The sequence below is a fragment of the Podarcis muralis genome, chromosome 2 (genome assembly GCF_964188315.1).
Source record: "Podarcis muralis chromosome 2, rPodMur119.hap1.1, whole genome shotgun sequence".
In the NCBI taxonomy this organism is placed as follows: Eukaryota; Metazoa; Chordata; class Lepidosauria; order Squamata; family Lacertidae; genus Podarcis; species Podarcis muralis.
Genome location: NC_135656.1, coordinates 899182 through 911916, shown reverse-complemented (window position 1 = coordinate 911916; position 12735 = coordinate 899182). Strand labels below are relative to the sequence as shown.

Here is a 12735-nt window from a genome sequence, read left to right as displayed (position 1 = left end):
TCCTCTTTCAAAGCCCTCTGAGTGAGTGGCCATCACTGCCTCCAGGGGAAGAGAGCTGCATGTTTTAACTATGTGCCGTGTGAAGGACTTTCTTTTATTCAGCCTCTAGTACGCCCTACAAGCAGGGCAGGACTGAGTAGCTTTGCTCTGATGGGACAAGATTGCACATAAATTATACTCCTCCGCAAGTTATTGAGAAGTTCCAAGATATATGAATAAAATATTCAAAATAAAATCATAGACCCCAGCCTAGATAGGTCTTACCTGACTATCGTCTCCTTTAAGGCAGCCACATTGGGATCTGCTAAGCCCCTAAAATAGAAAGACTTAAATGGTTATGAAGTGTGGCAGAGGGACTCCTCGTAACTTCAGTGTAATTCTGCGGTGTTGTACTGTGGGCCCACAACTAACGCGAGGGTTACGTTCCGGGGATCGCACCTGAAGTCAAAATCATGTTTAGTCAAAACCCATTGGGTTCAATGAAGGGTGGCATTGCCAAAGTCATTTTTCCTGGAAGCCTGCTCCCTTTCTATTTTTGTTGTTGTTTTTAATTACCATGTGTGTATTTTATTCACATGTTTTTATCTTATGCTGGTCTGCAACCTTCATAAAGTTTGATGATTACCATGTGTGTAAAGCTGAATGCACACAAATTAAATTTGGTGCAAATTGTGGGTTTACTGCATCTCGCTCTCCTGTTTAAAAAAGCAGTTTCTGGTGCTGCTCACAGGCCACTGCCTGAAGCTTAGCTGAGATTTTACTAGCCTGAGTGACAGCTTCATTTGATGAGGTGAAAACCAAGAAGGCAATCAACCCAGGATTGTGTTAAGTGCACGATTGGGACAAAGGGCAAGTAGCCATTACCCCTGGGAGTCCTCAAGGCATTTTTGCAGAGTTCCATCTAGTTTGAGTTTCTTTGTACAGTGGTTCAGATCTTCCAAAAGTAGGTTCACTGAAGGTAGAGATAAAGAGAAATCATAGTAAACAAAAATTCCATGTGATGTGCCAACTTAATATGGGCTGAAACAGTTGTTTTTCATCTCTGTTCCAGGGAGCAAGTCAGCGTATTCTATGTTCTATGTTCACATAATGTGACAGCAGGGTCAATAGCTCAATTTGAACCTCTGGCTCTCTCTCCTTGCATGACTACAACTCCTATCAGCCTTATATGGCCCTACTGGCTGAGGCTGACGGGTGTTGTAGTTCAGCAACTTACAGAGTGCTGAAGGCTCCCCACCCCTGGAGTAAACAGTACCAGGCAAACGGAACCATGGTCACCTAGCTTAAGTTCATTTCATATTCCTAGCTAGAGCATTGCGTGAACCAGATACACACCCCAGAATATACCTCAGAATTCGCTGCAATGAACAGAGGTTCCAAGGCACACAGGAATACAGAAAGTTTCTGACATCTTTCCCCGTTGGGGATTGAGATTTAGACCTTCTGCATGCCAAGCAGGGCCTCTCCCTCGGAGTCAGGGCCTTTCTCTTGAGGCTTTTCTCCACAGACAAGTCAACATGGAAAAGTGTTCACTGAAGGTGAAGAGTAAGATAGCCAGTGCATTCTAAAGACTGACATGGGGGTACAGTAAGCCTGCAACAACATGGGGGTTAGGTTCCAGGGATCACACCTAAAGCCAAAATCATGTATAGTCAAAACTCAATGGGTTCAATGGCAGGTGGGTTGCCAAAGTCATTCTTCCCAGAAGCCTGCCCCCTTTTTTTCTTTTTTGCCACAGAACTAAAGCTGAATGCACCCAAGCTAAACGCACATAAGTTGTGGACTTACTGTATTGCACAGGATTTCCTATGCACCTATGGTAGATCCTTAACAGATGGTCCTAGCTTTCTCAATTACTTCACCAGAATTGAAGCTCAACAATTTAAAGCAATTTAAAGTTAAACTCAAAGGTGTATAACAGCAACAGTGTACTACTGGCCTGCGTCTTTTGCAAAGCTACTTCAGTTCCGAGGCAGTCATGAATAATTTTTAGGCCCTCAATAAAACTGACATCCATGCATCCTTCAGCTATGCCACACTTCTTCTTTGTTTAAGTCAACTGATGTTAAGACCCACCTTTCTGTTCAAAAGTTTCAGGATCAAAACCTTCAGTCTGCTTTAATGAGCACTCAAGTTTCCGGGCAGAGTACTAGGAGGGAGGGGAAAGAAAAATATTTGTAAGCAGGGGCATTTCCTTCCATAGTGTTCATAGCATTCAGATAGAGAACTACTAGAAGGGAACAAGGCAGATATCAAATAGCACAAGAAAAGAGGAGCCACAAGTAAAAAAACCAATGCAGGCTTTTCAGTATTGTGGCCAAGGCAGCGTCTTTACTCACAAATGCCCTTTTATTCTCTATACCAGGAATGAGCAACCTGTGATTCTCCAGATGGTGTTGCATGCTGATACTGTTGCAAACTGCTTAGAGTGTTTTTTTTGTTAAGATAAAACATCAGTTGGGCCACATAAAATTGGTTTGGAGGCCCTCAAGCAAGTTAGCCTTCTTAGTCAATGCTAGGTAACAGCTCCTGTGTCTGGCACATCTCTCTCTGGGGCTCTGACCCTGCTGGATTTCCACCAAGCCTCAGATGAAGACTGCTGGCTGAGGCACCACACTCAGCACATTACTGGGCAATTTTTTAAAAATATGAGACAGCAGACAAAAAGCTTTCAGATGCAAGGAATGCCAAGCTCTAAAGAGTTCAGAGTGCCCAAGTTTGGGTGTAGAAACTCAGAAATAGTCAAGTGAAGTTGGGATCTGAGCCAGAGCTCCACAGGCATATGAAGTGACAGGTCAAAGAACTTTAAGAGGGCAGTTGGAGCCTCCAACTGCGGAGACCGAGGCTCTAAAGCTAATTTTAATGCATTGCACCTGCCAGTTGGAAGAGGAAATCCACTCCAATGATGAGGGGAAAGCATGACAGAAATGGATAATTAGGACAACATCAGCAACATACATGGCATTTACAGCAGTGGCAAAAAAGACAGGCACAACACAACAGCTACGTTTGTGTCCCAGGAATCTTACAATCTAAAATTTGGGAGTGGAGACCACAAGGTAGACTGAAAGACATTGAAAGGGGGTGGGGGCAAGGAATGAATAAGACCAGTGATTTTTTAGTTTACTACTTTTCTTAAGTCATCCCACCAAAAATACAGAGCAGCTTACAACTGCAAACTTAAAATCCCTTATCTGGGAGAAAATCCAGTAAATTAAATAGGACTCACTTCTGAGTAGATATGGTAAAAACGACACTGTAAAGCCACAATTAAAGCCTCATACACTAACATAAAAATGAATAAACAGTAATAACGGCAATTTTATTCTATGCAATTTGGGTCACCTAATTTTTCCTGTGACAGACAGTAAAACAGGCAAATTTAAAATCATGACTCAGCAAAACTATAAATAACTAAAAGCCAGCAATAGATCAAATCCATCTGTAAAATAATAATAATAATTTAATTATAATTTATTATTTATACCCCACCCTCTGGCTGGGTATAGATAGACAAGATGGAAACTAAAACCCAGGCATAAAAGCTGAAGAACTGCCAAACTACTCTTATTTTGCAGAGACAATAATAAAATAGTATCAGCAATGTTACAAGATCTTCACCTGATGCCAAAAATACAGTAAAGTGGGTGTCAGGTTAGCCTCTCTAGGGAGAGCATTCCATGTGGTGTGTGTCGTAACAATACGTGTGACTGCGGAATGCAGTTTCACACACATTAGTTTGGTTTTAAGCTGGGGAAGCTACAGAAACACGTTGCAGAATATAATAATGACATTTTTACTATTTGTACCCAGCCTATCTAACTATATGAAGCCTCTGAGAGAGATCATCAGGGGGTTTGGGCTGGGTGTTCATCAATATGCAGATGATACCCAGCTCTACCTTTCTTTTAAATCAGAACCAGTGAAGGCGGTGAAGGTCCTGTGTGAGTGCCTGGAGGCAGTTGGAGGATGGATGATGGCTAACAGATTGAGGTTGAATCCTGACAAGACAGAAGTACTGTTTTTTGGGGACAGGGGACAGGCAGGTGTGGAGGACTCCCTGGTTCTGAATGGAGTAACTGTGCCCCTGAAGGACCAGATACGCAGCCTAGGAGTCATTTTGGACTCAGTTATCCATGGAGGCGTGTGTTCAGGGCTGCTACTAGCTCCATCTGGTACACAGGCTGAGACCCTACCTCCCCGCAGACTGTCTTACCAGAGTGGAACATGCTCTGGTTATCTCCCGCTTGGACTACTGCAAGGCGCTCTACGTGGGGCTACCTCTGAAGGTGACCCAGAAACTACAACTAATCCAGAATGTGGCAGCTAGACTTGTGACTGGGAGTGGCCGCCGAGGCCACATAACACCGGTCCTGAAAGACTTTCATTGGCTCATAGTACGTTTCTGAGCACAATTCAAGTATTGGTACTGACCTTCAAAGCTCTAAACGGCTTCAACCCAGTATACCTGAAGAAGCGTCTCCACTCCCATCGTTCAGCCCAGTACAGTGCTGAGGGCCTTCTGGCAGTTCCCTCACTACAAAATGTGAGGTTACAGGGAACCAGGCTGCACCCGCCCTGTGAGATGCCCTCCCATCAGATGTCAAGGAAATAAACAACTATCTGACTTTCAGAAGACATATGAAGGCAGCCCTGTTTAGGGAAGTTTTTAATGTCTGATGTTTGATCGCTTATTATTATTATTATTATCATTATCATCATCAATTCTGTTGGGCTGGAGAAACCCAGCCAGATGGACGGGGTTTAAATAATAAATTATTATTATTAATACTTCCAACAAATATAAAAGCATAATAAACATTACACATTACAGTGGTGCCTCGCAAGACGAAATTAATTCGTTCTGCAAGTCTCTTCGTCTTGGGTTTTTTCGTCTTGCGATGCACGGTTTCCCATAGGAATGCATTGAAAATCAATTAATGCGTTCCTAGGGAAACCGCCTTCAGACCAGGTCCGGGGACAGACTGTCCCCCGACCTCTTCTGAAGGCTGGGGGGGGGGGGGGACAAGGGCTTTTCTTCCCACTGCCAGCCTTCAGAAGGCTGTTCTGAAGGCTGGCGGTGGGAAGAAAAGCCCTTCTTCCCACCTCCCGCCCCGCAAGCTCCGGGGACAGGAGGGCTTTGCTGCCGACCGCCAGCATTTTAAAAGCCCCTGCTGTCCCGGGGCGATTTTAAAATGCTGGCGGGCGGGAGCGAAGTCTCCGCTGCCCCGAGGAGATTTTAAAATGCTGGGGGTCGGCAGCGAACGCTTCGCTCCCGCCCGCCAGCATTTTAAGATCGCCCGGGGCAGCGGAGAAGTCTCCGCTGTCCCGGGAAGGCAGGCGGGGGGAGCAAAGACTTTTGCCCCCGCCTGCCTTCAGAAGAGGTCCAGGACCTCGTTCCGATGCCCGGCGACGGGGTGAGAGGTTCCCGCCCCCCCGACCCGCTTCGGAGCAGCGTTCCGAAGCGGGGCGGCTGGGGCAGGTGTTCCCGCCCCCCCGCCCCGCTTCGGAGCAGCGTTCCGAAGCGGGGCGGCTGGGGCAGGTGTTCCCGCCCCCCCCGCCCCGCTTCGGAGCAGCGTTCCGAAGCGGGGCGGCTGGGGCAGGTGTTCCCGCCCCCCCGCCCCGCTTCGGAGCAGCGTTCCGAAGCGGGGCGGCTGGGGCAGGTGTTCCCGCCCCCCCGCCCCGCTTCGGAGCAGCGTTCCGAAGCGGGGCGGCTGGGGCAGGTGTTCCCGCCCCCCCCGCCCCGCTTCGGAGCAGCGTTCCGAAGCGGGGCGGCTGGGGCAGGTGTTCCCGCCCCCCCCCCCGCCCCGCTTCGGAGCAGCGTTCCGAAGCGGGGCGGCTGGGGCAGGTGTTCCCGCCCCCCCGCCCCGCTTTGGGGCAGCGTTCCGAAGCGGGGCGGCTGGGGCAGGTTTTCCCCGCAAACCCTTGCTTCAAAAGAGGTCCGGGGGCAGCCGAAGCGCTTCCCGCTGTCCCCGGACCTCTTTTGAAGCAAGGGGCGGTGGGGAGAAGCGATCTCCCCGCAGCCCCTTGCTTCAAACGAGGTCCGGGGGCAGCGGGAAGCGCTTCCCGCTGTCCCCGGACCTGGGGCTGCGGGGAGAAGATCGCTTCTCCCCGCCGCCCCTTGCTTCAAAAGAGAAGACCCGCTGTCCCCTGGGCAAGCTTCGTTTTGCGAAGCAAGCCCATAGGGAAATTCGTCTTGCGAGGCAACTCGAAAACGAAAAAAACTTTCGTTTTGCGAGTTTTTCGTCTCGCGAGGCGTTCGTCTTGCGGGGTACCACTGTAAAAGGCTTCCCTATACAGGGCTGCCTTCGGTGTGGGTGCCACTACCGAGAAGGCCCTATGCCTGGTTCTCTGTAACTTCGCTTCTCGCAGTGAGGGAACCACCAGAAGGCCCTCGGGAGATGGACCCCAGTGTCCGGGGTGGAGACACTCCTTCAGGTACACAAGGCTGAGGCTGTTTAGGGCTTTAAAGGTCAGCAGGAAGAACTAATAAAGAGTAGAAAGGAGAGCGTTTTTGTGAGACAGACAGCCTTACCTGGAAGCTGGAGTGGAGAAGTTGCACCATTCTGTCTGTCTCTGGCAAGTCCAGGCTGATTGCTTTACTCAGTTCTGAAAGTTAAGCACAATACCACTTAAAGTCCAATAACACTAGCCAGATAATTCAATTGTGCATTTTTAACATATTTTCAGTACTGTACAGTACATTAAATAGTTGCGTAATCAAAGCATACCTGATTGCTAAGCTGTAACCATTTGCCATCCACCACAATTTTATCAGACGTGGATACAGATTGTTTCTTCACATCAATAACACTACTACAGATATCTGGCTCCCCATTATGCCCAGCATTTGTGACTGACCTGGCCTGCAATCCTACACACACTTGCCTGGGAGTAATCACAGGGATACTTACTTCCAGACGCGTATAATAGCATTGCACCATTAAGAGTAACACATATGCCTTTCCTTAACACAAATTAGAGAAATTGAATCATCTTCTGGACCCATGAGGAGGAGGCCTGAAAGAGATTTCCCACAATGGATTTCATCCTGCCATTAACACAAGTCTCTACTAGTCCATGCAGGAAGTGCACTTTTTGGACATCACAGTGCATCCATAACCACCACCTTATTGAGAAACAAGCCACTTCCAGCTACCATCCAGAACACACTACAAGTGATAACCGATTAATGCCTGTCCAAAAGACTCACAATCACGTGCAGCACTGAACCCGGAAGTGACCGTAAACGTCACCTAAAATGTCATTAAAAGGGCGTAATGGGGCAGGGTAAGATGTATGTGTGTTCCACCAACGTGTGAGGTGACAGGGAACAGAATCCTCACACGAAATGGTCATCAACTGCACACAATCCACTATCTTCAGTCAAAACCTACAAAATATTATTTTTTTCTCCTGTTTTTCGGGAGGGGGGGCACACCTCCACAATATCATGGATTTTTAAGGAAAAATACTCATCTAGGAAGTAAATAAAGATCAACAATGGGCAGTGTGTCCCTATGAGTCACCTACAGTAGAAGCCCAAGTGCACCACTGCAAGCCAGATTTTCCTGAGATGAAATGAAACCATGATTTGAAGTGGTTGTGCCTTCTGGGGACCTGGTTTGTTAGGTATTGTTTGCAATAGCACACATGTAACATAAAACCATTATAAACACCAGGAAGGAGGAAGGGAAATCATTCCACAGAGGTCCGTGCTTCTGAGGTTGATTTCCAAATTGAAAATCATGGTTTGCAGAGAACAAGTGTTACATCTGTACCAGACCTGTGAGAGGTCTATATGTAGCTGCGCACATTAATTTTATCCAGAGAACAGAAAGGCCGTTTTTATGGAAGTACTGAGTCCAGTCAATGCAGGGTTGCATCTGTTCAGGGATAATACATTTAGCTGCTTCTATAAGTAATGAATATTTATTCTATAGTTCTATAGTGATCGCACTGGTTGATGATCTTCAGCAGGCTAGGAACAAAGGTGAAAGCTGTTTCCTAGTTCTGCTGGATCTCTCAGCGGCCGTTAACACCATCGACCATAACATCCTTCTGGACCATCTAGAGGAGCTGGGGGCACTGTTATACAATGGTGTTATAGAATTATAGAATGCGGCAGCTAGACTGGTGACTGGGAGCAGCAGCCGAGACCATATAACACCGGTCCTGAAAGACCTACATTGGCTCCCAGTACGTTTCCGAGCACAATTCAAAGTGTTGGTGCTGACCTTTAAAGCCCTAAACGGCCTTGGTCCAGTATACCTGAAAGAGTGTCTCCACCTCCATCATTCTGCCCGGATGCTGAGGACCAGCTCTGAGGGCCTTCTAGCGGTTCCCTCACTGTGAGAAGCAAAGCTACAGGGAACCAGGCAGAGGGCATTCTCGGTAATGGCGCCCGCCCTGTGGAACGCCCTCCCATCAGATGTCAAAGAGATAAACTACCTGACATTCAGAAGACATCTGAAGGCAGCCCTGTTTATGAGTGACATTTTAATGTATTTTTAATCTTTGTTGGAAGCCGCCCAGAGTGACAGGGGGAGCCCAGCCAGATGGGTGGGGTACAAATAATATATTATTATTATTATTATTATTATTATTATTATTATTATTATTATTATTATTATTATTATTAACCTAGCCCCAGCTTAGTCGTGACATTATGCTGAAAACATACCAGAAACATCCATGTGAAGAGGAGGCAAAGACTTCCGGCGATTAGTGTCCAGCTTCAAACTGTAGCGATTCAAGGAATGACGCATGACTCGTGGGTTAGGGAGATGGCCAAAGGATTGGTTAAATGACGTAGAAGCCTGTCCTGATCCAGGACCAAGATTCTGCTGAGGTCCTTTCTTAGGGCTGGGGCCGTGGGCATCCCCTTCGTTTGGACTGGGGCTTAGATTGCATTTTCTCTTGCCAATTTCTGCTAACACCTGAGTGTGACTGGCTCCTGGGTCACTCTGGATACCACAGCTGAATCTAATGTTATCTGGCTCAGAAGCACATCCTGCCTCCGTTTTCTCCTGACTGCACACATTTTCTAGAAAGAAGGGAAAAGAGGAAACACTAAACAAAAAACTTGAAATACTATGAAGTGCCGATCCAAGTATACACAATGGCAACAAAGTATACAACAATGGCAGTTGACATTTAAATTAATGCATGAATTTAATAAATGCATGAATTTATTTTGCATAACAAAGGGCTTGAAGGTGCCATAGGAATACACTGTGGATCCACCAGTTTGAATGATCAAGAGGGTGAAGAGGAGAACTTCGGCTACCTGAGAACAACTTCTAAGCCAATCAGTGCCAAAGTTCATGTTGTAGCACCATGGCATGTAATGTGTAGGCACACGAGTTCTAGTTCCTTCTTCCACAGGCACATCAAATTTATTACTGCAAATATAACATGCCTTTCAACCTACCAGGGGCAGTGAAGGCAGCTCACAAGAGAATACAATGCAAAGGCAACCCAATCAAAACTATGTATCAGATTTAAAAAGCCAAAACAACTTTTTCTAAAAATAGAATTGCAGGATCATCAGCAGCAATGGCTATGTAAAATGAACCTACAGTTGTAAATGTCTGGGAGTACAAAAAAGGGTTTGCAAAAGGACTCTATGGAATGGCCAGGTGGGCCTCCCCAGGAAGATGGGAGGTTGGAAAATAAAAATCACTAAATGGTATCCCTGCTTGCTTAATAGTAACCTGTCAGATTACCATCCTGACAGCATTGTTGTCTGGTTTAGTGCTTTTAATTCCAAAGCATCCCAGTTGAGGGAAGAGCCTCAACTGGGAAAGCAAAGCTTATGAGCTGAAGCTGTACAAGTTTAAGGCAAACAATTTCAATCATCAATTTATTTGTTTTTATTTACTGATCTCCCCATTAGCATCCGTGGAGTTTATTCCTAGGTTGCAGAGGACTGCAACCTAAACTGCAATTCAAGGGCAGTGAGATTCTAAGAAGTCCTGTGGTGTATACAGAGGATACAGATGGGAAGTATGAATTTGCTGCATAGATTCCAGCTTCTTACCTATTAGCAGAGTTTAGTTGGCATACTTTTGAGCTATCAAAATATTACATTTCCCCCTTCAATCACAATTTTATTTTTTAATAACTGGAAATGAAATGTTCAGTTTCTCCTGCCTCGGCAACAGAGCATCCATGCATACAGTAACCATGTAAAACAATCCAAAAACTATCAATTCCTTTACCTAATGTTGCAACATTTTTTCTATCTTCAAAGCCAGGCTGATTTTCTTTAGAACAGTTCTAAACAAAAAATGAATATTTCTCATTACACGTTATCAGACATTTTTTTCCTCCTCACAGGATTCTACAGGTTTTGCAATGATGTAATCTTGCAAGATTTATTATTTTCTTCCTAAATTTCAGCCCAACCTTCAATGCTCAATGTAATAACTTGTTAAATCATTTAAAGCCTAATCCTGCACACATTTGACATGGAAGCAGTCCCATCAAATTCAGTGTGTTGTATCCGATGACGTCCCATTAGTGCAAGGGCCTCCCTTCCTCTGAGCAACATGACTTCCTTTCCTTGCATGCCCACAGCTCCAAAATCTCCTCCGGGGCAGGGGCAAAACAGAATGGGAGGGTGGGGAGAGGAGAGAGAGGTAAGTCCCATTGTGTAAAATGAAGTCCTTATGGGACAAATTCACTGGATACAACCCAGTAAAATTTGCACAGGATTAAAGCCTCAGATTATGGTTTACAAATGTGAAGGCAAATCCAAAAGCAACAATGATCCATCCACTGAAAAAAGCAAAAACCAATAACACAAAGAGCAGCTAATAATCCATACCTATGGAAAAAATAACCAATGCCTGGAGATTTAGGCAGCCATTGTGACAAGAAACTAGAAAAGAAACACAGTGTTTCAAACCGTGTTTATATTCCAGTATGGTTATAAATGCATCACATTCCCATTAAACTACATTCTGTATGTGATCCACATCAGGAGCAAAAAGTGAGCATTTTAAAATTACCTCAAATAATAGGAAATACCCACTATAAGTTAAAAAAGAAAAGTAAGGCTACCCTTGAAGAAAAGATTAGAAATGCCTCCCTGCAACACTGTGCAAAATCAGTCGTGACCTCAAACATGATTAGTGCCCCAATTTCACATAATATACACATGTACCCAATTGCTCTAGAAGGTATAAGGACATGCTTTTTTTCAAAAAAGGGAAATGCATAGCCAGACCTGTCACTTGTGTTACAGATATACTTCACACTAAACACCCCACTTTTCTGCTACAAAGAAATGGGCACAGTATTGTCTTTTTGTCATGTACAGATACTTATTTTATTAACTGGCTCTCACACATTGGCCTATTATTATAGTAGAAATCGGACTGCCTCCGTGTATGTTTTTAGCATAGCTTAATGTCTTTTAACAGCTGCAGCAACTGAACAGGTGCAGCATTCTCAAAAATGCTGTGCCTGTTGGGTTTCCAATTTTCTTGCAACTATTTAAACGAAGAATTCATCAGGAAAGCAAGGTAGCAACCCTAAGTATGGATTGCTTGGAATTTGTTATTGCGGCATTAAGTTTTATGCACTTTATAGCTGGTAAAGAACACTTGTGTTACCTGTTGGGTGGTGCCCTTTGGAAGACTGTCTTCTGTACTGAAAAGTTCAACAACAACAAAAATTAAGCCTTGGGCTTCTGCCCCATTGCTCCAATACCTCATGCACTGCACCTTGCATTTCTCCCACACCACATTCTGCTCCCACAACTAGGACCAATTCACCTTCCACTTAACTTTTGCAAAGCACCTACATGTTACACACCTGTGTTATCATTAGCATTTCCTGTAGTAAATTTTATTTATTTTTAATTATTCAACCCCATTCTTCCCCTCCAAAAGGATGGTCAACACCTTATAAAGCCAAGGAAACAAAAAACAGCAGCAATGCAACCCCTGAGGTTGGTTGGTCTCCAGGAGGGAGCGACCCTTTCCCTGTCCTCTGCAATTCCTTACCAGTAGCAGTTCCGCAGGAATCATCCCCTTGAAAACTTTTTTTTGTTTAGACAGGTTTTTACCAATCAGTATTTATTGATGCTTTTATTTTGCTTTTAAGGCTACTGCTGTTGTTTTTATTATTTGTGTTGTAGCCCATCTTGCTATACAATATATCTATGAAAGTGTAGGTTTTATCTACATTTGTAGATAAAATAACACAAACAGAATTAAAAACAGCATCAAGAAAAGCAAGAACACCAAGAGCAGCGCTCGCAATCGAGGCCCCAAGCAAACCCTTGCTTAAAATGGAACATTTTCCAAAGAAAGAGGGTCGTAACCAGCTTCACTCAGAACAGCAGCGGCAAGTACAGAATGGCGCCCCGCCCGTTTCTCTGCATCGCCTCCCTCTGCATCGCTCGGGGTTGGGCTGGATGACCTTCTGGGATCCCCCCCCCCCGAAAGGCGCGGCGGGCTTTGCCCTGAGAGGCCACGGCCTTCGCCGCCCGGGGATTGACTCCGTCGAACAGCTCCCCGCCCCCGCCGCCCGAAAGACCGAGGCGCGGAAGCTGCCCCCGGCCGGGCTCCCTCTCGCTGCCCTCCGTCACCTGCCGGGACGAGGCGCCGCCGCCGCCGCCGCCATTTCGACGTCGCCGCCGCTGCCGCCAGAATCAAACTAGCCCGCCGCCACGCATGCGCACCGGCGCCCCACCCGCCCTCGGCCTCAGCGCCTTCTGGGAGG

The 12735-nt window shown here is 45.9% G+C and overlaps 1 protein-coding gene across 2 annotated transcripts in view; it reads right to left on the bottom strand.

Moving 5' to 3' along the window:
• The window catches only part of DSN1 (DSN1 component of MIS12 kinetochore complex), a 17849-nt gene extending 5114 nt beyond the window's left edge, over positions 1 to 12735 (bottom strand). The window contains exons 1-8 of one of the 2 annotated variants that reach the window (XM_028721157.2): positions 12602 to 12735; positions 11622 to 11658; positions 10224 to 10281; positions 8684 to 9046; positions 6536 to 6609; positions 2077 to 2149; positions 865 to 952; positions 265 to 312 (exon numbers count right to left, since the gene is read on the bottom strand). In XM_028721157.2, the coding sequence (XP_028576990.2) occupies positions 265 to 312; positions 865 to 952; positions 2077 to 2149; positions 6536 to 6609; positions 8684 to 9046; positions 10224 to 10281; positions 11622 to 11658; positions 12602 to 12636 (776 nt within the window). In that variant the 5' untranslated portion in view covers positions 12637 to 12735. The remainder of the gene's footprint in view (positions 1 to 264; positions 313 to 864; positions 953 to 2076; positions 2150 to 6535; positions 6610 to 8683; positions 9047 to 10223; positions 10282 to 11621; positions 11659 to 12601) is intronic. The other variant, XM_028721158.2, reaches the window with a different exon arrangement.